This window comes from Xenopus laevis, chromosome 1S (genome assembly GCF_017654675.1).
Source record: "Xenopus laevis strain J_2021 chromosome 1S, Xenopus_laevis_v10.1, whole genome shotgun sequence".
NCBI classification, from domain to species: domain Eukaryota; kingdom Metazoa; phylum Chordata; class Amphibia; order Anura; family Pipidae; genus Xenopus; species Xenopus laevis.
In genome coordinates, this window is record NC_054372.1 from 151658767 (window position 1) to 151683262 (window position 24496).

Below are 24496 nucleotides of genomic sequence, written 5' to 3' on the forward strand. Positions count from 1 at the left end.
CCATTATGAATATATATAGGACACATAGTCATTTTGTGCATTGAGCTACTAAAATGCCCTCCCCTTTAAACAAAACAGTGATTGTTTGTCCATTATTTGAACTAGTCAACTATGTCAGAGTAATCCCTTATCAGGTTAGTCTTACGCTCACTTTCATCTGATTCATTAAGAATTCTACGGCATTATACATTTTTCACAGCGATAAGTTTTACCTGCAACTTGCTTGCTTTCAAAGTATAAAGTCCCAAATGGTTGCCCTTTTTATTGGCCACCACTAGGCTCACCCGACTGTAACTGTGGCGTAGTTAACTTGCTTGAATATACTGAAATATATGGACAAATGATCCCTGTTTTTTGAGGAGTGCCATGAGCAAGAGGTGTGAGAATCATCTCCAGGAGCTAAAAAAAACTGAGGCAGCCAAACAAGAGAGGCACATGATTGCGTCCAGGGCCACTCCTGCAGGGGTGAGTGGCTAGTTACTCGGGGCTTCAAAAAGCCCACTCTGGTAACCTTAAGATCCAAGTTTCCTTTTTAAAATTTTTAAAAACAAATATATTTGGCTCTGTTAGTGCTGAGAGTGCAATGGTTTGACCAACTCCAATGCTAAAGTTTTAAGTGCCAAGTGAGGGAAAAGGGGCGCCCTCCACCTTTTCTCCCCAGTCACCTGCATCTTTTGCCTACCCCTAGTTCTGGCCCTTCATGATACAACTCATCCAAAGTAAAAAAAAAGTTGCTGGGCAGGGGGCAGGTTGATGATATTGTGGGGCAGTCCAGTTGCATCAATGTGGAGGACCTTGCAACATTGTCATGTGTAATAGAAGGGCAGAGGATAGGGTTGCCACCTTTTCCGGGAAAAAAATACTGCCTTCCTATATATTTATCTTTTTTCACTTTTAATAACATTGGGATCAACCATCATTTTTACCGGCCAGGTGGCAACCCTAGCAGAGGCCCATGGATGCTTACTCTAATCTATGGTAATACTGGGGTCACAATTTTACACAGCCATCAATGAACTTTAGCAAAGAAAGTCACAGATTTCATAATATCTAAACTGTACTATTTATGACAAGCTACACTGATCGTGGAGAGCACAATACTATTTCTAAAACTCTTTTTAAGGGCAGGACTACATGGCTGATTCTGCCACGATCCGCTGCGCTGCGCAAAAACGCAGGCGTCACGTCAAATGCAACGCAAACAAGGTAAGTAATGGCAGTGTCGGATTGTGTCGCATTGTTGATGCGACACGACTGTCAGATGCAGATGCAGCGCGCAGCGCCTGCATCCGACAGTCGCGTCGCATCAGTGCTGCGACACGATGCGACAATTGAATTACTTACCTTATTTCCATCGCATCCGACGTGACGCCTACAATTTGACACAGCGCGGCTGAATCGCCCATGTAGTTCTGCCCAAATGCTGATATATGATTTCAGGTCATAAGATAATTAAAATACTTTTGCACAGTTGGTCAGTTTTAAAACCCAAGAACATTTCTAGGGGCAAATATATTTTCAGAAACAGAAAGTCTAAATAAAAGATTGTTCATAGAAATTAGGTATGACTGTATGTTAAAGGGGTTGTTCACCTTTGAGTTAACTTTTAGTATGATGAAAGGAGCGATATTCTGAGACAATTTGCAATTGCTTTTAATTTTTTATTATTTGTGATTTTTTTAGTTATTTAGCTTTTTATTCAGCAGCTCTCCAGATTGCAGTGTCAGCAATCTGGTTTGAATGAGAATATGAAATATTAATAGGGGAGGGTTGGAACAGAAAGATGAGGAATAAAAAGTAGCAATAACAATAAATGTGTAGCTTTAGAGAGGATTTGTTTTTAAAGGGGGTCAGTGACCCCCGTTTGAAAGCAGAAGGCAAATTATTCATAAACGAAAAAAAAAAAATAATGAAGACCAATTGAAAAGTTGTTTAGAATTATCCATTCTATTACATACTAAAAGTTAACCAGAAGGTTAACCATACCTCCCAACATTTTGGAAGTAAAAACAGGGACAACATTTTTTTTTTCCGCACACAGTGCAGCAATTTTTTGACCACACCCCTTTCTGTGGCCACACCCCCTAATTACCATGTTTGTTTTACAAAATTTGGCAGGTTATGAAAGTTTGAAAATATTTCTCCTTATCTAAACTGTGTTTTTGTGTCTCAAAATTGTTACAAAGTATCTTATTTGCACCTGTTAGGTGTTCTGGGCTCTCTGCTAAAAGCCAATTAAGTGAGAAACTTTGTTTCTTTTTCTGGCTGTTCAGTGCAGAGAAAAGAGGGACTTTCCAGTACAAATGAGGGACTGCGGGTTGAGCTGTCAAAAGAGGGACTGTCCCTCCGAAAAAGGGACAGTTGGGAGGTATGTACTGTCACCACCCCTTCAAGTCCCAAAACAATAGATGCTTATGTGAAAATTAGGCAAAGTGTATAACCATATCAGCTTCTGTAATAATGACATTTATATTCATACTGGGATCCAATTTTGAATAAAATGTTTAATAGTACATCACTCCTTGAGGGCAAAGCACTGTACAGCAAAACAATATATTAGAGAAAAAGATTATTTCACTCTAAAAATACACAAGGTGAAATGCCTATAAATAAAATTGCTAAACTAGACCAAGCAGTGACATTTAGTTGAAATGAATCTTGACTTTATTGGCAAACCTATAAAATAATTGTCCCTCGACCCACACCAAATATGTCTACTTTCACCGCAGCATTTGTGACTTAAACAAAACGCGACGCGCTCTCAAGCAGCCCTTATTGAATGGTACGCACAGAGGTCCTATCATAGCAATGGCGCGCTTTAGGTCGTGTCTTTGAAACTGCCTTTTGGTTTCACGAAAACATTGAAAAGCAAGAGATAAAAATCTCACGATCTTTAGTTTTAGCTATTTATTTTTGAATCATTGATAATCTGAATACAATAATTTCGAACCAACAGGAGGAAAGACTCACTGATGATTTTCCGGCAAAAACAGGCTTGAAACAGGCAGCTATAGGAGGGGGGACTGTGTTGTAGTTGGAGGAGGCCGATTCACACCTCGGTTTTAGCTCCTGTCTCTTATCTCTAGTCTTTCTTCCTTGTCTGTGTGATAGTGCCGGGGGCCAGTCCGTCTGTACCTTCATGACTCCTCCTTTCCTCTGACCCCTGTCCCAGAGCTGACAGAGGGGATGTCTCAGAGTATTGACATGGACAGAACAATCAAGGTACTACAATGAGTCTGTCTCTGGTGCGGTGTCTGTATGTGACACAGGGTTATATTTAAGTGTTCGGGACTGTGGCAACTGCACCCGACCCCGCGTGTGTCCCCGCATTGCAGCACTTTTGGAATTAATTTACAAGAGAAATAATTCACCTGCATTTGACCTCTTGTTCTCCTGTAGAAGCCTAAATAGTAGCTTAAGAGTAACCAATGTTACAGTACGATGAGCGAGAGAGATGGTGTCTATAATAGCAGTGGGGATAATAGTCTCTGGGAAGGGACTATGACTGTGGGATAGCAGGTATAGTAGGGAGAGATGGTGTCTATAGTAACAGTGGGATATTAGTCTCTGGGAAGGGAGTGTGACTGTAGGATAGCAGGTATAGTAGGGAGAGATGGTGTCTATAGTAACAGTGGGGATAATAGTCTCTGGGAAGGGACTGTGGCTGTGGGATAGCAGGTATAGTAGGGAGAGATGGTGCCTATAGTAACAGTGGGATAATAGTCTCTGGGAAGGGACTGTGACTGTGGGATAGCAGGTATAGTAGGGAGAGATGGTGCCTATAGTAGCAGTGGGATAATAGTCTCTGGGAAGGGAGTGTGGCTGTGTGATAGCAGGTATAGTAGGGAGAGATGGTGTCTATAGTAGCAGTGGGGATAATAGTCTCTGGGAAGGGCCTGTGGCTGTAGGATAACAGGTATAGTAGGGAGAGATGGTGTCTATAGTAGCAGTGGGATAATAGTCTCTGGGAAGGGAGTGTGGCTGTGTGATAGCAGGTATAGTAGGGAGCAGGCCCGGACTGGCAATCTGTGGGTTCTGGCAAATGCCAGAGGGGCTGCTGTATGGTTCCATAGAAAGTTACAATAGAGTGGGCTGGTTGGGGGCTGTTTGGGCTGGTAGGGGGCTGTTTGGGCCTCTGCGTACTTGGAATGGCAGGGCCTATTTTGATACCCAGGCCTGGTAGGGAGAGATGATGCCTATAGTAGCAGTGGGATAATAGTCTCTGGGAAGGGACTGTGACTTTGGGATAGCAGGTATAGTAGGGAGAGATGGTACCTATAGTAGCAGTGAGATAAAAGTCTCTAGGAAGGGACTGTGGCTGTAGGATAACAGGTATAGTAGGGAGAGATGGTACCTATAGTAGCAGTGAGGTAATAGTCTCTGGGAAGGGACTATGACTGTGGGATAACAGGTATAGTAGGGAGAGATGGTGTCTATAGTAACAGTGGGATATTAGTCTCTGGGAAGGGAGTGTGACTGTAGGATAGCAGGTATAGTAGGGAGAGATGGTGTCTATAGTAACAGTGGGGATAATAGTCTCTGGGAAGGGACTGTGGCTGTGGGATAGCAGGTATAGTAGGGAGAGATGGTGCCTATAGTAACAGTGGGGATAATAGTCTCTGGGAAGGGACTGTGACTGTGGGATAGCAGGTATAGTAGGGAGAGATGGTGCCTATAGTAACAGTGGGATAATAGTCTCTGGGAAGGGACTGTGACTGTGGGATAGCAGGTATAGTAGGGAGAGATGGTGCCTATAGTAGCAGTGGGATAATAGTCTCTGGGAAGGGAGTGTGGCTGTGTGATAGCAGGTATAGTAGGGAGAGATGGTGTCTATAGTAGCAGTGGGGATAATAGTCTCTGGGAAGGGCCTGTGGCTGTAGGATAACAGGTATAGTAGGGAGAGATGGTGTCTATAGTAGCAGTGGGATAATAGTCTCTGGGAAGGGAGTGTGGCTGTGTGATAGCAGGTATAGTAGGGAGCAGGCCCGGACTGGCAATCTGTGGGTTCTGGCAAATGCCAGAGGGGCTGCTGTATGGTTCCATAGAAAGTTACAATAGAGTGGGCTGGTTGGGGCTGTTTGGGCTGGTAGGGGGCTGTTTGGGCCTCTGCGTACTTGGAATGGCAGGGCCTATTTTGATACCCAGGCCTGGTAGGGAGAGATGATGCCTATAGTAGCAGTGGGATAATAGTCTCTGGGAAGGGACTGTGACTTTGGGATAGCAGGTATAGTAGGGAGAGATGGTACCTATAGTAGCAGTGAGATAAAAGTCTCTAGGAAGGGACTGTGGCTGTAGGATAACAGGTATAGTAGGGAGAGATGGTACCTATAGTAGCAGTGAGGTAATAGTCTCTGGGAAGGGAGTGTGACTGTGGGATAACAGGTATAGTAGGGAGAGATGGTACCTATAGTAGCAGTGAGATAATAGTCTCTGGGAAGGGAGTGTGGCTGTGTGGTAGCAGGTATAGTAGGGAGAGATGGTGCCTATAGTAACAGTGAGATAATAGTCTCTAGGAAGGGACTGTGGCTGTAGGATAACAGGTATAGTAGGGAGAGATGGTACCTATAGTAGCAGTGAGATAATAGTGTCTAGGAAGGGACTGTGGCTGTAGGATAGTAGGATAACAGGTATAGTAGGGAGAGATGGTACCTATAGTAGCAGTGGGATAATAGTCTCTAGGAAGGGACTGTGGCTGTAGGATAACAGGTATAGTAGGGAGAGATGGTACCTATAGTAGCAGCGGGATAATAGTCTCTGGGAAGGGAGTGTGGCTGTGTGATAGCAGGTATAGTAGGGAGCAGGCCCGGACTGGCAATCTGTGGGTTCTGGCAAATGCCAGAGGGGCTGCTGTATGGTTCCATAGAAAGTTACAATAGAGTGGGCTGGTTGGGGGCTGTTTGGGCTGGTAGGGGGCTGTTTGGGCCTCTGCGTACTTGGAATGGCAGGGCCTATTTTGATACCCAGGCCTGGTAGGGAGAGATGATGCCTATAGTAGCAGTGGGATAATAGTCTCTGGGAAGGGACTGTGACTTTGGGATAGCAGGTATAGTAGGGAGAGATGGTACCTATAGTAGCAGTGAGATAAAAGTCTCTAGGAAGGGACTGTGGCTGTAGGATAACAGGTATAGTAGGGAGAGATGGTACCTATAGTAGCAGTGAGGTAATAGTCTCTGGGAAGGGACTATGACTGTGGGATAACAGGTATAGTAGGGAGAGATGGTGTCTATAGTAACAGTGGGATATTAGTCTCTGGGAAGGGAGTGTGACTGTAGGATAGCAGGTATAGTAGGGAGAGATGGTGTCTATAGTAACAGTGGGGATAATAGTCTCTGGGAAGGGACTGTGGCTGTGGGATAGCAGGTATAGTAGGGAGAGATGGTGCCTATAGTAACAGTGGGGATAATAGTCTCTGGGAAGGGACTGTGACTGTGGGATAGCAGGTATAGTAGGGAGAGATGGTGCCTATAGTAACAGTGGGATAATAGTCTCTGGGAAGGGACTGTGACTGTGGGATAGCAGGTATAGTAGGGAGAGATGGTGCCTATAGTAGCAGTGGGATAATAGTCTCTGGGAAGGGAGTGTGGCTGTGTGATAGCAGGTATAGTAGGGAGAGATGGTGTCTATAGTAGCAGTGGGGATAATAGTCTCTGGGAAGGGCCTGTGGCTGTAGGATAACAGGTATAGTAGGGAGAGATGGTGTCTATAGTAGCAGTGGGATAATAGTCTCTGGGAAGGGAGTGTGGCTGTGTGATAGCAGGTATAGTAGGGAGCAGGCCCGGACTGGCAATCTGTGGGTTCTGGCAAATGCCAGAGGGGCTGCTGTATGGTTCCATAGAAAGTTACAATAGAGTGGGCTGGTTGGGGGCTGTTTGGGCTGGTAGGGGGCTGTTTGGGCCTCTGCGTACTTGGAATGGCAGGGCCTATTTTGATACCCAGGCCTGGTAGGGAGAGATGATGCCTATAGTAGCAGTGGGATAATAGTCTCTGGGAAGGGACTGTGACTTTGGGATAGCAGGTATAGTAGGGAGAGATGGTACCTATAGTAGCAGTGAGATAAAAGTCTCTAGGAAGGGACTGTGGCTGTAGGATAACAGGTATAGTAGGGAGAGATGGTACCTATAGTAGCAGTGAGGTAATAGTCTCTGGGAAGGGACTATGACTGTGGGATAACAGGTATAGTAGGGAGAGATGGTGTCTATAGTAACAGTGGGATATTAGTCTCTGGGAAGGGAGTGTGACTGTAGGATAGCAGGTATAGTAGGGAGAGATGGTGTCTATAGTAACAGTGGGGATAATAGTCTCTGGGAAGGGACTGTGGCTGTGGGATAGCAGGTATAGTAGGGAGAGATGGTGCCTATAGTAACAGTGGGGATAATAGTCTCTGGGAAGGGACTGTGACTGTGGGATAGCAGGTATAGTAGGGAGAGATGGTGCCTATAGTAACAGTGGGATAATAGTCTCTGGGAAGGGACTGTGACTGTGGGATAGCAGGTATAGTAGGGAGAGATGGTGCCTATAGTAGCAGTGGGATAATAGTCTCTGGGAAGGGAGTGTGGCTGTGTGATAGCAGGTATAGTAGGGAGAGATGGTGTCTATAGTAGCAGTGGGGATAATAGTCTCTGGGAAGGGCCTGTGGCTGTAGGATAACAGGTATAGTAGGGAGAGATGGTGTCTATAGTAGCAGTGGGATAATAGTCTCTGGGAAGGGAGTGTGGCTGTGTGATAGCAGGTATAGTAGGGAGCAGGCCCGGACTGGCAATCTGTGGGTTCTGGCAAATGCCAGAGGGGCTGCTGTATGGTTCCATAGAAAGTTACAATAGAGTGGGCTGGTTGGGGGCTGTTTGGGCTGGTAGGGGGCTGTTTGGGCCTCTGCGTACTTGGAATGGCAGGGCCTATTTTGATACCCAGGCCTGGTAGGGAGAGATGATGCCTATAGTAGCAGTGGGATAATAGTCTCTGGGAAGGGACTGTGACTTTGGGATAGCAGGTATAGTAGGGAGAGATGGTACCTATAGTAGCAGTGAGATAAAAGTCTCTAGGAAGGGACTGTGGCTGTAGGATAACAGGTATAGTAGGGAGAGATGGTACCTATAGTAGCAGTGAGGTAATAGTCTCTGGGAAGGGACTATGACTGTGGGATAACAGGTATAGTAGGGAGAGATGGTGTCTATAGTAACAGTGGGATATTAGTCTCTGGGAAGGGAGTGTGACTGTAGGATAGCAGGTATAGTAGGGAGAGATGGTGTCTATAGTAACAGTGGGGATAATAGTCTCTGGGAAGGGACTGTGGCTGTGGGATAGCAGGTATAGTAGGGAGAGATGGTGCCTATAGTAACAGTGGGGATAATAGTCTCTGGGAAGGGACTGTGGGATAGCAGGTATAGTAGGGAGAGATGGTGCCTATAGTAACAGTGGGATAATAGTCTCTGGGAAGGGACTGTGACTGTGGGATAGCAGGTATAGTAGGGAGAGATGGTGCCTATAGTAGCAGTGGGATAATAGTCTCTGGGAAGGGAGTGTGGCTGTGTGATAGCAGGTATAGTAGGGAGAGATGGTGTCTATAGTAGCAGTGGGGATAATAGTCTCTGGGAAGGGCCTGTGGCTGTAGGATAACAGGTATAGTAGGGAGAGATGGTGTCCTATAGTAGCAGTGGGATAATAGTCTCTGGGAAGGGAGTGTGGCTGTGTGATAGCAGGTATAGTAGGGAGCAGGCCCGGACTGGCAATCTGTGGGTTCTGGCAAATGCCAGAGGGGCTGCTGTATGGTTCCATAGAAAGTTACAATAGAGTGGGCTGGTTGGGGGCTGTTTGGGCTGGTAGGGGGCTGTTTGGGCCTCTGCGTACTTGGAATGGCAGGGCCTATTTTGATACCCAGGCCTGGTAGGGAGAGATGATGCCTATAGTAGCAGTGGGATAATAGTCTCTGGGAAGGGACTGTGACTTTGGGATAGCAGGTATAGTAGGGAGAGATGGTACCTATAGTAGCAGTGAGATAAAGTCTCTAGGAAGGGACTGTGGCTGTAGGATAACAGGTATAGTAGGGAGAGATGGTACCTATAGTAGCAGTGAGGTAATAGTCTCTGGGAAGGGAGTGTGACTGTGGGATAACAGGTATAGTAGGGAGAGATGGTACCTATAGTAGCAGTGAGATAATAGTCTCTGGGAAGGGAGTGTGGCTGTGTGGTAGCAGGTATAGTAGGGAGAGATGGTGCCTATAGTAACAGTGAGATAATAGTCTCTAGGAAGGGACTGTGGCTGTAGGGATAACAGGTATAGTAGGGAGAGATGGTACCTATAGTAGCAGTGAGATAATAGTGTCTAGGAAGGGACTGTGGCTGTAGGATAGTAGGATAACAGGTATAGTAGGGAGAGATGGTACCTATAGTAGCAGTGGGATAATAGTCTCTAGGAAGGGACTGTGGCTGTAGGATAACAGGTATAGTAGGGAGAGATGGTACCTATAGTAGCAGCGGGATAATAGTCTCTGGGAAGGGAGTGTGGCTGTGTGATAGCAGGTATAGTAGGGAGCAGGCCCGGACTGGCAATCTGTGGGTTCTGGCAAATGCCAGAGGGGCTGCTGTATGGTTCCATAGAAAGTTACAATAGAGTGGGCTGGTTGGGGGCTGTTTGGGCTGGTAGGGGGCTGTTTGGGCCTCTGCGTACTTGGAATGGCAGGGCCTATTTTGATACCCAGGCCTGGTAGGGAGAGATGATGCCTATAGTAGCAGTGGGATAATAGTCTCTGGGAAGGGACTGTGACTTTGGGATAGCAGGTATAGTAGGGAGAGATGGTACCTATAGTAGCAGTGAGATAAAAGTCTCTAGGAAGGGACTGTGGCTGTAGGATAACAGGTATAGTAGGGAGAGATGGTACCTATAGTAGCAGTGAGTTAATAGTCTCTGGGAAGGGACTATGACTGTGGGATAACAGGTATAGTAGGGAGAGATGGTGTCTATAGTAACAGTGGATATTAGTCTCTGGGAAGGGAGTGTGACTGTAGGATAGCAGGTATAGTAGGGAGAGATGGTGTCTATAGTAACAGTGGGGATAATAGTCTCTGGGAAGGGACTGTGGCTGTGGGATAGCAGGTATAGTAGGGAGAGATGGTGCCTATAGTAACAGTGGGGATAATAGTCTCTGGGAAGGGACTGTGACTGTGGGATAGCAGGTATAGTAGGGAGAGATGGTGCCTATAGTAACAGTGGGATAATAGTCTCTTGGGAAGGGACTGTGACTGTGGGATAGCAGGTATAGTAGGGAGAGATGGTGCCTATAGTAGCAGTGGGATAATAGTCTCTGGGAAGGGAGTGTGGCTGTGTGATAGCAGGTATAGTAGGGAGAGATGGTGTCTATAGTAGCAGTGGGGATAATAGTCTCTGGGAAGGGCCTGTGGCTGTAGGATAACAGGTATAGTAGGGAGAGATGGTGTCTATAGTAGCAGTGGGATAATAGTCTCTGGGAAGGGAGTGTGGCTGTGTGATAGCAGGTATAGTAGGGAGCAGGCCCGGACTGGCAATCTGTGGGTTCTGGCAAATGCCAGAGGGGCTGCTGTATGGTTCCATAGAAAGTTACAATAGAGTGGGCTGGTTGGGGGCTGTTTGGGCTGGTAGGGGGCTGTTTGGGCCTCTGCGTACTTGGAATGGCAGGGCCTATTTTGATACCCAGGCCTGGTAGGGAGAGATGATGCCTATAGTAGCAGTGGGATAATAGTCTCTGGGAAGGGACTGTGACTTTGGGATAGCAGGTATAGTAGGGAGAGATGGTACCTATAGTAGCAGTGAGATAAAAGTCTCTAGGAAGGGACTGTGGCTGTAGGATAACAGGTATAGTAGGGAGAGATGGTACCTATAGTAGCAGTGAGGTAATAGTCTCTGGGAAGGGACTATGACTGTGGGATAACAGGTATAGTAGGGAGAGATGGTGTCTATAGTAACAGTGGGATATTAGTCTCTGGGAAGGGAGTGTGACTGTAGGATAGCAGGTATAGTAGGGAGAGATGGTGTCTATAGTAACAGTGGGGATAATAGTCTCTGGGAAGGGACTGTGGCTGTGGGATAGCAGGTATAGTAGGGAGAGATGGTGCCTATAGTAACAGTGGGGGATAATAGTCTCTGGGAAGGGACTGTGACTGTGGGATAGCAGGTATAGTAGGGAGAGATGGTGCCTATAGTAACAGTGGGATAATAGTCTCTGGGAAGGGACTGTGACTGTGGGATAGCAGGTATAGTAGGGAGAGATGGTGCCTATAGTAGCAGTGGGATAATAGTCTCTGGGAAGGGAGTGTGGCTGTGTGATAGCAGGTATAGTAGGGAGAGATGGTGTCTATAGTAGCAGTGGGGATAATAGTCTCTGGGAAGGGCCTGTGGCTGTAGGATAACAGGTATAGTAGGGAGAGATGGTGTCTATAGTAGCAGTGGGATAATAGTCTCTGGGAAGGGAGTGTGGCTGTGTGATAGCAGGTATAGTAGGGAGCAGGCCCGGACTGGCAATCTGTGGGTTCTGGCAAATGCCAGAGGGGCTGCTGTATGGTTCCATAGAAAGTTACAATAGAGTGGGCTGGTTGGGGGCTGTTTGGGCTGGTAGGGGGCTGTTTGGGCCTCTGCGTACTTGGAATGGCAGGGCCTATTTTGATACCCAGGCCTGGTAGGGAGAGATGATGCCTATAGTAGCAGTGGGATAATAGTCTCTGGGAAGGGACTGTGACTTTGGGATAGCAGGTATAGTAGGGAGAGATGGTACCTATAGTAGCAGTGAGATAAAAGTCTCTAGGAAGGGACTGTGGCTGTAGGATAACAGGTATAGTAGGGAGAGATGGTACCTATAGTAGCAGTGAGGTAATAGTCTCTGGGAAGGGAGTGTGACTGTGGGATAACAGGTATAGTAGGGAGAGATGGTACCTATAGTAGCAGTGAGATAATAGTCTCTGGGAAGGGAGTGTGGCTGTGTGGTAGCAGGTATAGTAGGGAGAGATGGTGCCTATAGTAACAGTGAGATAATAGTCTCTAGGAAGGGACTGTGGCTGTAGGATAACAGGTATAGTAGGGAGAGATGGTACCTATAGTAGCAGTGAGATAATAGTGTCTAGGAAGGGGACTGTGGCTGTAGGATAGTAGGATAACAGGTATAAGTAGGGAGAGATGGTACCCTATAGTAGGCAGTGGATAATAGTCTCTAGGAAGGGACTGTGGCTGTAGGATAACAGGTATAGTAGGGAGAGATGGTACCTATAGTAGCAGCGGGATAATAGTCTCTGGGAAGGGAGTGTGGCTGTGTGATAGCAGGTATAGTAGGGAGAGATGGTGCCTATAGTAACAGTGGGATAATAGTCTCTGGGAACGGAGTGTGACTTTGGGATAGCAGGTATAGTAGGGAGGGATGGTGCTTATAATAGCCTTTGGTTGGCGACTGTGGGATAACAGGTATAGCGATAGTGGGGTAATAGTGTACCAGTTGTTGTGAGGTAAGGGATTGTTGTCGCTTGTATTAGTAGAGCTAAGGGGAAGGATATATTTGGGTTGAACAATCCCTGTAGGATTACACATAACACCATGGGAACTTCTACTTTTCATTTCCTACAAATGTCTATTTGGTTAGAGGTCACTTTGCATTGCTTACACTGCCCAGCAGTATACATGTAGAACTTTGTATGGGGAAACCCAGGGTTTTTAGTTTTTTTACAATATTTTAGCACTGTATCTGCTTGATAAGTGAGCCCAGGTATGGCCACTTTACCTTAAATTGTTATCCCATTGTACAGTACTTGCAAACACCTGTCTAGTTATTTTCCTCACCTATTTTGTATGACATTAGCCTTAGATTTGCCTCATACAACGCTATAAGCCCACGTCACATAACTCCTATTCCATAATGGTGTTACAAGAAAACAGTGGGAACATGGTCTATTGTGAGTTGTAGTCAGGTGGCATTAGAGTCGTGGGCAGTCAAAAATAGGACAATGAGAAAAGGAATTCATTTCAATTGTAGGCAGCGTGAATTGCTGCAAGTAAAATATTTAAATAATGTAATTGCATAAAAATATGTTTTTGAACTTATGTGACTGTGGTGATGTTTTTGCATGCAGGACACCTCAATCTTAGAAGAGTATAACATTAACTGGACCCAGAAGCTTGGTGCTGGAATTAGTGGCCCTGTCAGGTGAGTTTTGGTAATAAATAAGTAATAACCACTCTTTAATTCCAGCTTAAAAGGAAACTGTCCTCCTGAACATTGCCTTTGATTTAAAAATGTATTTCATATAACAGTTGCTATTTAAAGCACTTTTTGCATATAAATGTGAGCTTTTTATGGAAAAAAAAATATGTTTCTAATAATATACATAATTGGATTAATTATACAGTCCATCTCTCTGGACTCACACATACCAAGGGCACATCAGCCAATGAATGGACACAAGCATGTCATTTTGCATCCACATTTTTCCCTGTTGCAGTTTACACCACCAAAAGTTTTTTTTTGCCATTGTTATTAGTGAATGAGCAATCTGAACATCACAACGTGTTTGCTTAGTGTAGAAAATAATTCATATGTTTATGGCAAGTTGATACAATTCTTCGATAGGTCACATATTCGGATCTAAAGTATCTCTTGGTTAAATGCTTTTAAAGCAATTATAGCCTGTTTAAATCTTTAATCAGAAAAACAGAAAATTAGTTGTTTTATCAGGTCTGCCTGTTAAAGGGCAAGTAAAAACCATCTTAAACAACTTTCTTAATTCATATTTATTTTTTTTATTTAGCATGATGGATTAGATAGGGCAATGACCACAGACTGCATTTTCTTTATCACCCACGCAGAATCTCTACATTCATTTGAACCATCAACGATCCCTCGTAATTACCTGAAATGCATAAGGAGGCAATTTTGTGAGATTATTGAGGGTCGCTGCAAGTAAAGTGTTTTTATATGCAGTGATACAAATGATTGCAGAGGGGCAGGTAATTTATGGCAATAACACTATCGTCTGTCATTGCCCTTCCGTCACTTCCAGTGACCAGCAGTCCAATGCCTGTTAAAACAACCACCCACAATATTTTTTGGTTTCCTCCACCTCCAAGAAGCCCTGAAGATAATTTCAACTTGCATGGGAGCTGTAAATGAGCAGGACATCTATACATCAGTCCTTTAGTGAATAAACAAAATAATTTCTAAATAAAGGCTCTTACAGTAAACGTATACCCCATGCCTAATATAAATTTCTCTGTCGTCTTTAGGGGGACACAGGGACCGATGGGGTTAAGCTCCATCCTCCAGGAGGCAGGACACTTGAAGTAATTAAAGTGGGCGTGCCAGGTTAGGCTTAACCCCACACACTGTACTCAGACTTCAGTTTTTTAAGTGTCCTGCTACCTGGAGGATGGACATCTCTATCTCTGAGAGAAATCTACGGTCAGTCTGTGACTGACACCAGGGGTGACACCTAAGGCAGGATTACCTGTACTTATATGGTTAGCCCCCTACGCGAGGACATCCACCGGGGTCATAACTCTAGCCTGTGGGCTATACAGACCACCCAGACGTATGCCTGTTCTAATTCTAGCGCAGAGGGTCTGGCCGGTGTGAGGGGGGGGGTAAGTGACTACATATATGTTATATAATGTATGTTCACTATGTCTGCTGATTCTGCATGACTTTGTCTCCGGTGACCCCCTTCACGCATGTGCGTTCCAGCGGCCATTTTGAGTCTTTTCCCGCGGCTCAGCAGCACTACACAGCACAGCTCTTGTCTGGTGACGGCACAGGTTGGCTACCCCACACCCTCTACATAGGATGGCAGAAGGTAGGCCAGGGGGGCTATTCAGCAGGGCGGGGGGACGAGTCCCCACAGCACAGGTGAATTTTTTTGTGTGTGCTAAGTGTCAACAAAAATTTCAGGGGGCACAGGGTGAGTCGCTTTGCAGAACTTGCACCATGGGGCAGGGGGCAGTTATGGTCTCTGGGGCTCTACCAGAAACACAAGCTGAAGATACAGTGCAAGGCACTTCTCAGGAATTATCTCATGGGCCAGCAACAGACCCACTCCCTCCATTATGGGCAGTACAGTTGTCACAGTCACTGGCTTCTCTTCAGGGATTGCCAGCCATTGCTGATAATCTAGGTAAGGCGCTGGCTAAATTTCACCACAAATCCGGTGGTAAACGCAAACGTCCTGATGACGAAAAAGCGGATTCTGTTACTCACAATTTTTCTGAGGATTCCTCTATTGAACAGGGTTCTTCCCAGTCAGAGGGAGAAATACCGGCATCTATTGCTTCTTCTGATGATGAGCAAGAAGAACAAGATGAGGCAAGGGAAAAGGATAGCCTTCATGATGTTGAGGGCATTATTAAAGGGGTACTCGATGTACTTAACATTTCACCGAAGTCTAAAACAGGGGAGACAAAATCTCTTTTCAAACGACAGCATAAATCTACAGTCTGTTTTCCTGAACATGATCAGTTACTAGGGATCATTCAAGAGGAGTGGGACGCTCCTGAAAGGAAGTTTCAAGCTACTAAGAAATTCACAAAGTCCTATCCCTTCTCTAAAGAGCTTATTGATAAGTGGTCTAACCCCCCGGTGGTCGACGCACCAGTGTCAAGACTTTCTAAATCTACCACGCTGCCAGTCACTGACGCAGCGGCATTCAAGGATCCATCTGACAAAAGACTAGAAGGTTTTTTTAAGGGCAATATATTCCTCAGCAGGATCTACACTGCGGCCCTGTTTGGCTTTAGCATGGGTCTCAAGAGCCATTCAGGCTTGGTCTGAGTCACTCGTCAAGGACATTCAGGGTGGTGTTCCCCGAACTGATCTTCTGTCCTCTGCACAAGCAATTGCGGAAGCATCAAGCTATCTTTGTGATACTTCCTTGGATGCCTCACAGCTTACTTCACGTACTTCGGCTCTGTCAATAGCAGCACGCAGAAACGCTTTGGCTGAAGAATTGGTCAGCGGACATTAGTTCCAAGAAGTCCTTAACTTCTCTTCCGTACAAGGGCCAACGATTATTTGGCGAGGAACTCGAGAAGATTATCTCACAAGCGACAGGTGGTAAGAGCACCTTCCTTCCACAAGCCAGAAGTAGAGCATCATCAGCCAACAGACGGGGAAAATTTTTTAGTGGCCAGAGTGGCCGGTTCGCGCGGCGGGGTAGTCCGCCACAAAGATCCCACTTTCGCTCCAAAACCAACGACAAGAACCGCCCCCCGTGGAAGAGTAATCGACCTCACAACAAACCATCAGCTGATAAGCCCACGTCGGCATGACGGGGCAATCCCTCCGGAATCGTTGGAACAGATCGGCGGAAAATTACTACGATTCCGGGAGGAATGGATCCGTCACTCTTCAGATGCCTGGGTCAAGGAGATCGTCTCTGGGGGCTACCATCTCGACCTGGCGGCACAGCCTCCCAGGAGATTCATTATGTCCAGGGTACCCTCCAATCCCTTAAAACAAGGACCCTTTCTGGAGTGCATAGACAAGATGGAGAGATCGGGGGTTATCACACCAGTACCTCAGCCGGAGAGATTCTCCGGGTTCTACTCCAACCTTTTTACAGTCCCAAAGAAGGACGGCACGGTCAGACCTGTTCTCGACCTCAAGCGACTGAACAAGAACATCCGTTCTGTGCGCTTCAAAATGGAGACTTTGAGATCAGTAATTCGGGGCATGGAACAGGGTCAACTAATGATGTCCCTGGACATAAGGGATGCCTACCTCCATGTTCCCATTTGGCCTCCTCATCATCGCTACCCTCCGTTTTGCATTTCAAAACAGACATTACCAATTTGTGGCACTACCGTTTGGCCTGTCCTCGGCCCCGCGGGTCTTCACCAAACTAATGGCAGTGTCGGCAGCCACCCTGAGACTGCAAGGGATTTCGGTGACACCTTATCTCGACGACCTACTTATCAAAGCCCGGTCAGTAGAGAAGGCCAGGGTGGATCTCCAAAGGGCGATTTCACTTCTCCAGAGCTTCGGCTGGACCATCAATTGGTCCAAATCCAATATGACTCCGAGCCATCACATGACCTTTCTCGGGCTGGAATTCAACACCCTCACGCAGACCGTGAGTCTACCTCTGGTCAAACAGAACAGAATCAGGGGTCAGGTACAGTCTCTGATAGACAGCCCGGTATCCACAGTACACAGAGCAATGCAAGTCCTCGGATCGATGGTATCAGCCATCGAGGCTGTCCCCTTCGCACAGATACATCTTCGTCCTCTTCAGTCCAGCATTCTTGCCACCTGGAAGGGGGGATCGTTGAACCAACCTGTCCGGTTATCTCCGGCGACGAAAGAAGCTCTACGGTGGTGGCTGTCCCCCGAGAACCTAGCAGTAGGACAATCCTGGGCGACGCCAGATTGGAGGGTGATGGCCACGGATGCCAGCCTTCAGGGCTGGGGAGCAACTTGGGAGAACCACTCTGCGCAGGGCCGCTGGTCTCCCGCGGAGTCCAGACTTCCTATCAACATTCTGGAACTCAGGGCAGTGAAGTTGGCACTCAGTCAGTGGAGCCACCTCCTTCGGCTACAGTCAGTCCGCATCCAAAGCGACAACGTCACCACGGTGGCCTACATTAACAGACAGGGAGGGACTCGGAGCCAAAAAGCTCTGGCAGAAGCCAGAGAGATTCTGCAGTGGGCAGAGCAGAACTCTGTCAGACTATCAGCCATTCACATACCAGGCGTGGCCAATACAAAGGCGGACTTCCTCAGTCGAAATCAACTCGATCCCGGGGAGTGGGAGCTTCACCCGGAGGCTTTCGATCAACTAGTGTCAATCTGGGGAAGACCAAGCATAGATCTCATGGCGTCGAGGCGAAATCGAAAAGTCTCAACCTTCTTTGCACGATACCGAGACCCTCTAGCGGCAGGGGTAGATGCCATGACACAACACTGGCAGTTCAAGCTGGCTTATGTCTTCCCTCCACTTCCAATGCTCCCTCGGGTGCTCAAGAAGCTAAAGCAGTCCAGAGCCACAGTAATCGTAGTAGCTCCCTTCTGGCCGCGAAGAACCTGGTTCTCCGATCTTCAAGAACTGTCCGTGGCTCCACCGGTCCGGCTGGACGGCAGGCCAGACCTTCTGCAGCAAGGGCCCATAGCTCATCACAATCCCGGTCTGTTTGCTTTGACGGGCTGGCTGTTGAAGCATCCATCTGGCGAAATCAGGGATTGACGGAAGAGGTTATTGCTACTATGCTCAAAGCTCGAAAACCATCGTCTTCCAAGTCGTACCATAGAGTTTGGCACTCCTACCTCGAGTGGTGCAATGAGTCAGAATTTTCGTTCATGGAGCCCTGTATCCCTCGAATCTTGTCCTTTCTTCAGCGGGGCCTCCAATTAGGGCTTAAACTCAGCTCCCTCAAGGTGCAAGTTTCTGCCCTTTCTATCCTATTTCAAAAGCGCCTAGCTACTGAGGAGACGATTCGCACCTTTCTACAGGGAGTCGCTCACGTGGCACCCCCATTCCGACCGCCTACAGCTGGATGGGATCTCAATCTGGTGCTGGAAGCCTTACTTGATCCTCCCTTTGAACCCCTGGGTTCAATTTCCGATGCATGGATGACGTGGAAAGTGGTCTTTCTGATGGCAATATCCTCTACTAGACGAGTATCTGAACTTAGCGCTCTGTCTTGCGACTCTCCATATCTCATCTTTCACAAAGACAAGGCTGTTCTACGCACACTTCCACATTTCCTGCCGAAGGTTGTTTCGGAGTTCCATCTGAATCAGGAGATTATCGTTCCTTCCCTCTGTCCGGAACCTAAGAACGATAAGGAACGCAGGATCCACAGCCTTGACGTAGTCAGAGCTCTTCGCTGGTACGTTGAACGGTCAAAAAGCCTTCAGAACTTCAAGGTCATTGTTTGTGATTCCCTCTGGACCTCGAAGAGGACAGGCAGCTTCTAAGACTTCTCTTGCTCGTTGGATTAGAGAAACTATCAAGCAAGCATATACTACAAAGGGAAGAGCACCGCCTGAAGGTATCCGGGCTCATTCCACTAGATCGGTAGGTGCCTCTTGGGCTTGGCGTAACTCTGCTTCCTTGGAGCAGATCTGCAAGGCGGCTACCTGGTCATCCGTTAACACATTTACCAAGTTTTACAAAGTTGACACCTTTTCCTCGGCCGAGGCTTCTCTCGGGCGTAAGGTGTTGCAAGCAGTTATTAAGTAATTCTGCAGTTTCGGTCTATGCTCGCACCCACCCTGCTGTTTGGGACTGCTTTGATAAGTCCCCATCGGTCCCTGTGTCCCCCTAAAGACGACAGAGAAAACAGGATTTTTGTACTCACCGTTAAATCTGTTTCTCTGTAGTCGAAAGGGGGACACAGGGCTTCCCGCCCAGTGACGAGCTACAGACCATATTTGGTTTTCTGAATAGGTTCCTTGGTTTACTAGTTCTGCCTGTTTATAAGTTTAGTAATTCTAGTAGCAGCTTTGGAACAAACTGAAGTCTGAGTACAGTGTGTGGGGTTAAGCCTAACCTGGCACGCCCACTTTAATTACTTCAAGTGTCCTGCCTCCTGGAGGATGGAGCTTAACCCCATCGGTCCCTGTGTCCCCCTTTCGACTACAGAGAAACAGATTTAACGGTGAGTACAAAAATCCTGTTATCACGTTCAGTTACTTGAACAGATTGTACCTCGGGGTCTGGATTATTATATGGCTAACGTGCAGGTTCAAATAGCAGTGCAATTGAACAAAACAGGCTACTGCTCAGGAGTGCTATTAAACTGCAAAGCCTTTTATTTGGGATGAAAAGCACACCATATTTCAACATGTTTAAATGTAGGGCTTACCATTGACCTGTAAATGTAGAAACGTCCTTATTCTACTATAAACACTTCTTAGTGCCGCCTTGTATAGGATTTGCTTATAGGGCTTGATTTGCTCACTGCTTTACTAAATTGCTTGCTTTAGATTTTTTTTTCTTCTGTTGTCACTGACCGTAGAATAGATTTGCTCTATGGGGGAAATGTAATTACATTTGCAAAGAGCAAAACTTTGTGAATATAAATTTGCCTGTCACAATGTGTTATTCTTCATTAGGCTTTTATTAACCTTAATTGCTTATTGTGAACCTTTTTTTTTTTTTTTAACTCAAATGAATTAGACTGGGCATTTATTAAAAAAATTGAATATGCCTAACTCGGACTAATTTTACCGACCCAAAAACTCAAATCAAATTTGACCAAACTCGATTTGAGGTTTTTTCTCTGAAAAAAACTCAAATGTCAGGAAGGCATTCCCATTTTCTCTGTAATAGTAAAATAGTACCTTGTACTTGTTCCCAAGTAAGATATTATTAATCATTGTTGCAGGCAAAACAATCCTATTAATGGTTAAATTATTTTCCCCCCCTCAGCATCTGATTTTCTTCATTCTATCTTTATACAGGAGTTGGGTGTCAGATAATCATTGACAGTTGGATCCAATATATCTTATAGGGGGGCTCCTTTTGCCTAGAAGATGTATTAGAGATCACTCTATTAAAATCACCAGACATCATGTCTCTCTAAATGCAGGATTTGTGCAAAAGGCAGTTATTTTGTAAGATTTTTTTTGTACTTTTGAGTGAGCTCTATTATATCTGCTAGGAAAGGAAACTCCCCCTATGAGATATACAGTCATATGAAAAAGTTTGGGAACCCTTCTTAATTCTTTGGAGTTCTGTTTATCATTGGCTGAGCTTTCAAAGTAGCAACTTCCTTTTAATATACAACATGCCTTATGGAAACAGTAGTTTCAGCAGTGACATATAGTTTATTGGATTAACAGAAATATAGATAAATAGAAAACTGCCATTTAAAAAAAAAAATTCAAAAAAGGTGCCGCCCCTTGGGATCCTATGATTTACGGTGCACACAAACAAACCATACATGTTAGGTCACATGAGCCAATTAACAGACAAGAGTTCTGTCTTTTGCTTCCACACTTCTTCCTGTTACAGTTAGATTTGTAGTATTTCTGGTCTCTGAGGCAGCACACAGACACCCTCACAAAATGGTGGGTCAAGGCAAGAGATGTAAAATGGCAAGATTTACTTAAATATATATCCTTACTCCCTGGCTGCTCAGATCTACTATATACACTGGTGGTTTAATCCAGACCCAAACAATCCGAACTTCCCCCTCCAGGCCACTCTGGCAAGTTCCATAGAGTCTCTTGCCTGCATCCCATTCCGTAAGCTCTGCGACATTCACACAGACCATCCAGTCATAATTACACCCTTCAAAGCATGGATGACAGTACTCAAAGTTAAAGTCTCCCCTTCTCTCACCAAATCTACCACTATGGGGAAACTCCTTTCTCCCGCACCTGCAGAGCATAGCGGAATATAATATCTGGCCACAATGGGGCATACGAACACTGGGGAATTTGCTCGAGGATGGGAAAATTCTCCCCAGGACCGAGATAAAACATACTCAAACTTACCAGGTCCTCCCCTGGTTCTCCTACTTTCAACTGAGACAAGCTCTGCAAACACAACTGCAGTGGAACAATACTCCCCTTATAATTACAAAAATAGAATCAACCCTAAGGGCTCCCTCAACTAAGAAACTAGCCTCCATGCTATATGCATGTCTCCACTCTACTATCAAATCCCCATTCAATACAGCAGGGGCCACCTGGACTAGGGACATCCCAGATCTGGAGGAGGATGATTGGGAAGAGGCAACGGATAGGGCCTATGATTACCTGGTCTCTACCAAAGACAAGTTAATCCTATTCAAAATTCTGCATAGACTACATCTAACCCCAACCCTGCTGTTCCGCATGAACAGACGCGAATCATCCCAATGCCCCAAGTGCAGCATGGCAGAAGCAAATTATTTGCATCTCATTTGGTCATGCCCTATAATTAAAGCATTCTGGTCACAAGTCCTAACTTATATTCAGGGGAAAACAACACTCCCCAAAATACTGACTCCCAAGGTATGTCTTCTAGGTGTAATAGATGAGGTTGCACCAAGGGCAGCAATGAGAATTCTATATCGCACTCTACTGTTCTATGCAAGGAAATGTGTTCTCCTGAATTGGATGTCCCCCCAGCCCCCGACACTCCAAGGCTGGCTTAACCTAATAAGGATAACACTCCCGCTAATACAACTTACCTATGCGGCAAGAGGGTGCCCCCAAAAATATGAAGTGGTATGGAGGGGCTGGCTAGATGCCACAGAGCAATTATTACCTCCAGACATGCTAAGCCAATAATATCCAACTACAGTTAAGGGGTTTTTTTTTTCCCCAGCAGGGAGCATTAAGTAAGGGCCCGTGAGTCTGACCAAAAAGAGGTCAATATTTCAATGGATGGGAAACTGAATAGATATACGTGACACTGAGATTGAACTGATAAAGAAAGCAACCATGACATCGTATTGTAATGTTTATTGTTGTGTTGTTTATGCAAAATAAAAACCTTTTAAAAAAAAAATTATGTATCCTAGTTTGGTAAGATTCTTTAATATGATGCTTAATATGACATAAATTATCTGTTGCTTTAGTATTAGTTTTGGGGTTATAATTTTCCTTTAAGGCTATGGGCACACAGGCTGTTGGCTCTGGCTGTTGTCAGCCTTTGTATTTTTGCAGGCTGATAGAAGCAGATCTGCTCAGTGCCCCTGCTCAATTGATTTGAATCTAGTCCGCTTATGTGAGGTTGTGTAGTGTGATGCCTGCTTATGTTGGCCAAGCCGATAATAACCCCGCTGCTACATAGTGACCATGCCTTCTCAGTGTTTCTGCCTCCAAGCTTAGATGCTATCACTCCATTCTTGTTCTACACAATTTAGCAAGCGTTATTTGATGCCACTGACATTTGTATTGTATAACATCTGCTAGCAGCCACAGGAAGAATTTTATAGGCATGCAGGGGATTATTGTAACATGGACACGGCATGTTTTTAGTTTGAGACCTTCTTTGTCTTCATGCCAGCATATTTTCTTGAATCTGTTTTAATGTAAATGCCAAGGATCATAAATTCTATGGTGCTTGTATAAAAGTTTTTTATGGTTTTGGTTTGAACTTTGTGGCACCAGCATAGAGGACAAATCGATGTAAAAGTGTAAGTCTCTGCATCTTTGTTATGAACCGGGCAGTTATAGAAAGTGGTCCAGGGAAAGCCACTTATGCAGAATCCTGTGAAAACTGGCAGTAACATTCCCCCCACAGTACTACTTAAGGAACAATTCTTCATTCACTGATCTTCTGTACTATAACAGTTCTTTGTATTGTAACCCATTCAGCATTTAGATCCATGTAGATGTTTAAATGTTTTTTTTAGGTATTTATGTCTATGAAGGTTTTCATTCATCCGGGTCATGATATACAGTATCTAGTAGAGAGAAGTTTTAAGCAACGGGACTTTGAGAATTATGATTATAGGGAACTTGGTCAAGCTAGCAGGATCACATCACACAAGAAGGATGAGAATTCATTGATAATCTTTGGAGTCATAAAATCCTAATTAAAGGGGGAACTATTGCATAAATTTATATAAGCTTCATCATACTGAAATAAGAAACTTTTTAAATACAGTCAATTAAAGATTCTGACAATCGATGTGCAGGTCCGCGCACTCCTGGGTATGAACACAGATCGCTTGTCTCCAGATTGTTTAAAAGGTAAATACTTTATTTAAGACATACAATCAAATAACTATGGCGTCTGAGGTCTGACGCGTTTCGTGACAAAGCACTTCCTCAGAGACCTCTGCTTTGTCACGAAACGCGTCTGACCTCAGACGCCATAGTTATTTGATTGTATGTCTTAAATAAAGTATTTACCTTTTAAACAATCTGGAGACGAGCGATCTGTGTTCATACCCAGGAGTGCGCGGCCTGCACATCGATTGTTGGACTTTTGGCGTTCCTTCCTAGTGACGGACTCGGGGCTGGCTGCACCCGGGTCACCTATCGTGCAGGGTAAGATTCCAAAGATTTACTTACAACATTTGTTTAGCGGACGGGAAGAGCCCGGTGTTAAGATTGAAGAGTAGGGTCCGGGGCAGGTGCACCCGGACCAACTGTTGTTCACGGTGAGCAGGGCTAAGTCTGCATTAAGCTTTTCAGTATTGAATCGATACCCGCACCTTGTCGTGTTTATGATTATTAAGCACACACTCAGAGCCGGATTTGTCTTTTTTTGTACAATTAAAGATTCTGCATTGTTTCTTAAATAATCAAGTTTATCTTCACTATCCTTCTCTCAGCATCTGTTTCTCTTCATTCTGTCTTCTTGCAGAAGTTAGGTGTCAGATATTCATTGACAGTTAGAGCCAATATATCTTATAGGGGGCTTCATTTCCTAGCAGATAAACTTGAATTAGAGCTCACTCAAATAACTGATTCCAGTACAAACAAAATAAATGCCTTTTACACAAATTCTGCATGTAGAGCGACATGATGTCTGGTGATTTTAATAGAGTGAGCTCTAATACATCTTCTAGGCAAAAGGAGCCCACCTATAAGATATATTGGATCTAACTATCA

At 45.4% G+C, this 24496-nt stretch overlaps 1 protein-coding gene across 2 annotated transcripts in view; it reads left to right on the forward strand.

Moving 5' to 3' along the window:
• Positions 1-2996: 2996 nt before the first annotated feature.
• mapkapk5.S (mitogen-activated protein kinase-activated protein kinase 5 S homeolog) overlaps positions 2997-24496 on the forward strand; it is a 38190-nt gene continuing 16690 nt past the window's right edge. The window contains exons 1-2 of one of the 2 annotated variants that reach the window (XM_018244219.2): positions 2997-3222; positions 13083-13156. In XM_018244219.2, coding sequence (XP_018099708.1) covers positions 3187-3222; positions 13083-13156 — 110 coding nt within the window. In that variant the 5' untranslated portion in view covers positions 2997-3186. The remainder of the gene's footprint in view (positions 3223-13082; positions 13157-24496) is intronic. The other variant, XM_018244220.2, reaches the window with a different exon arrangement.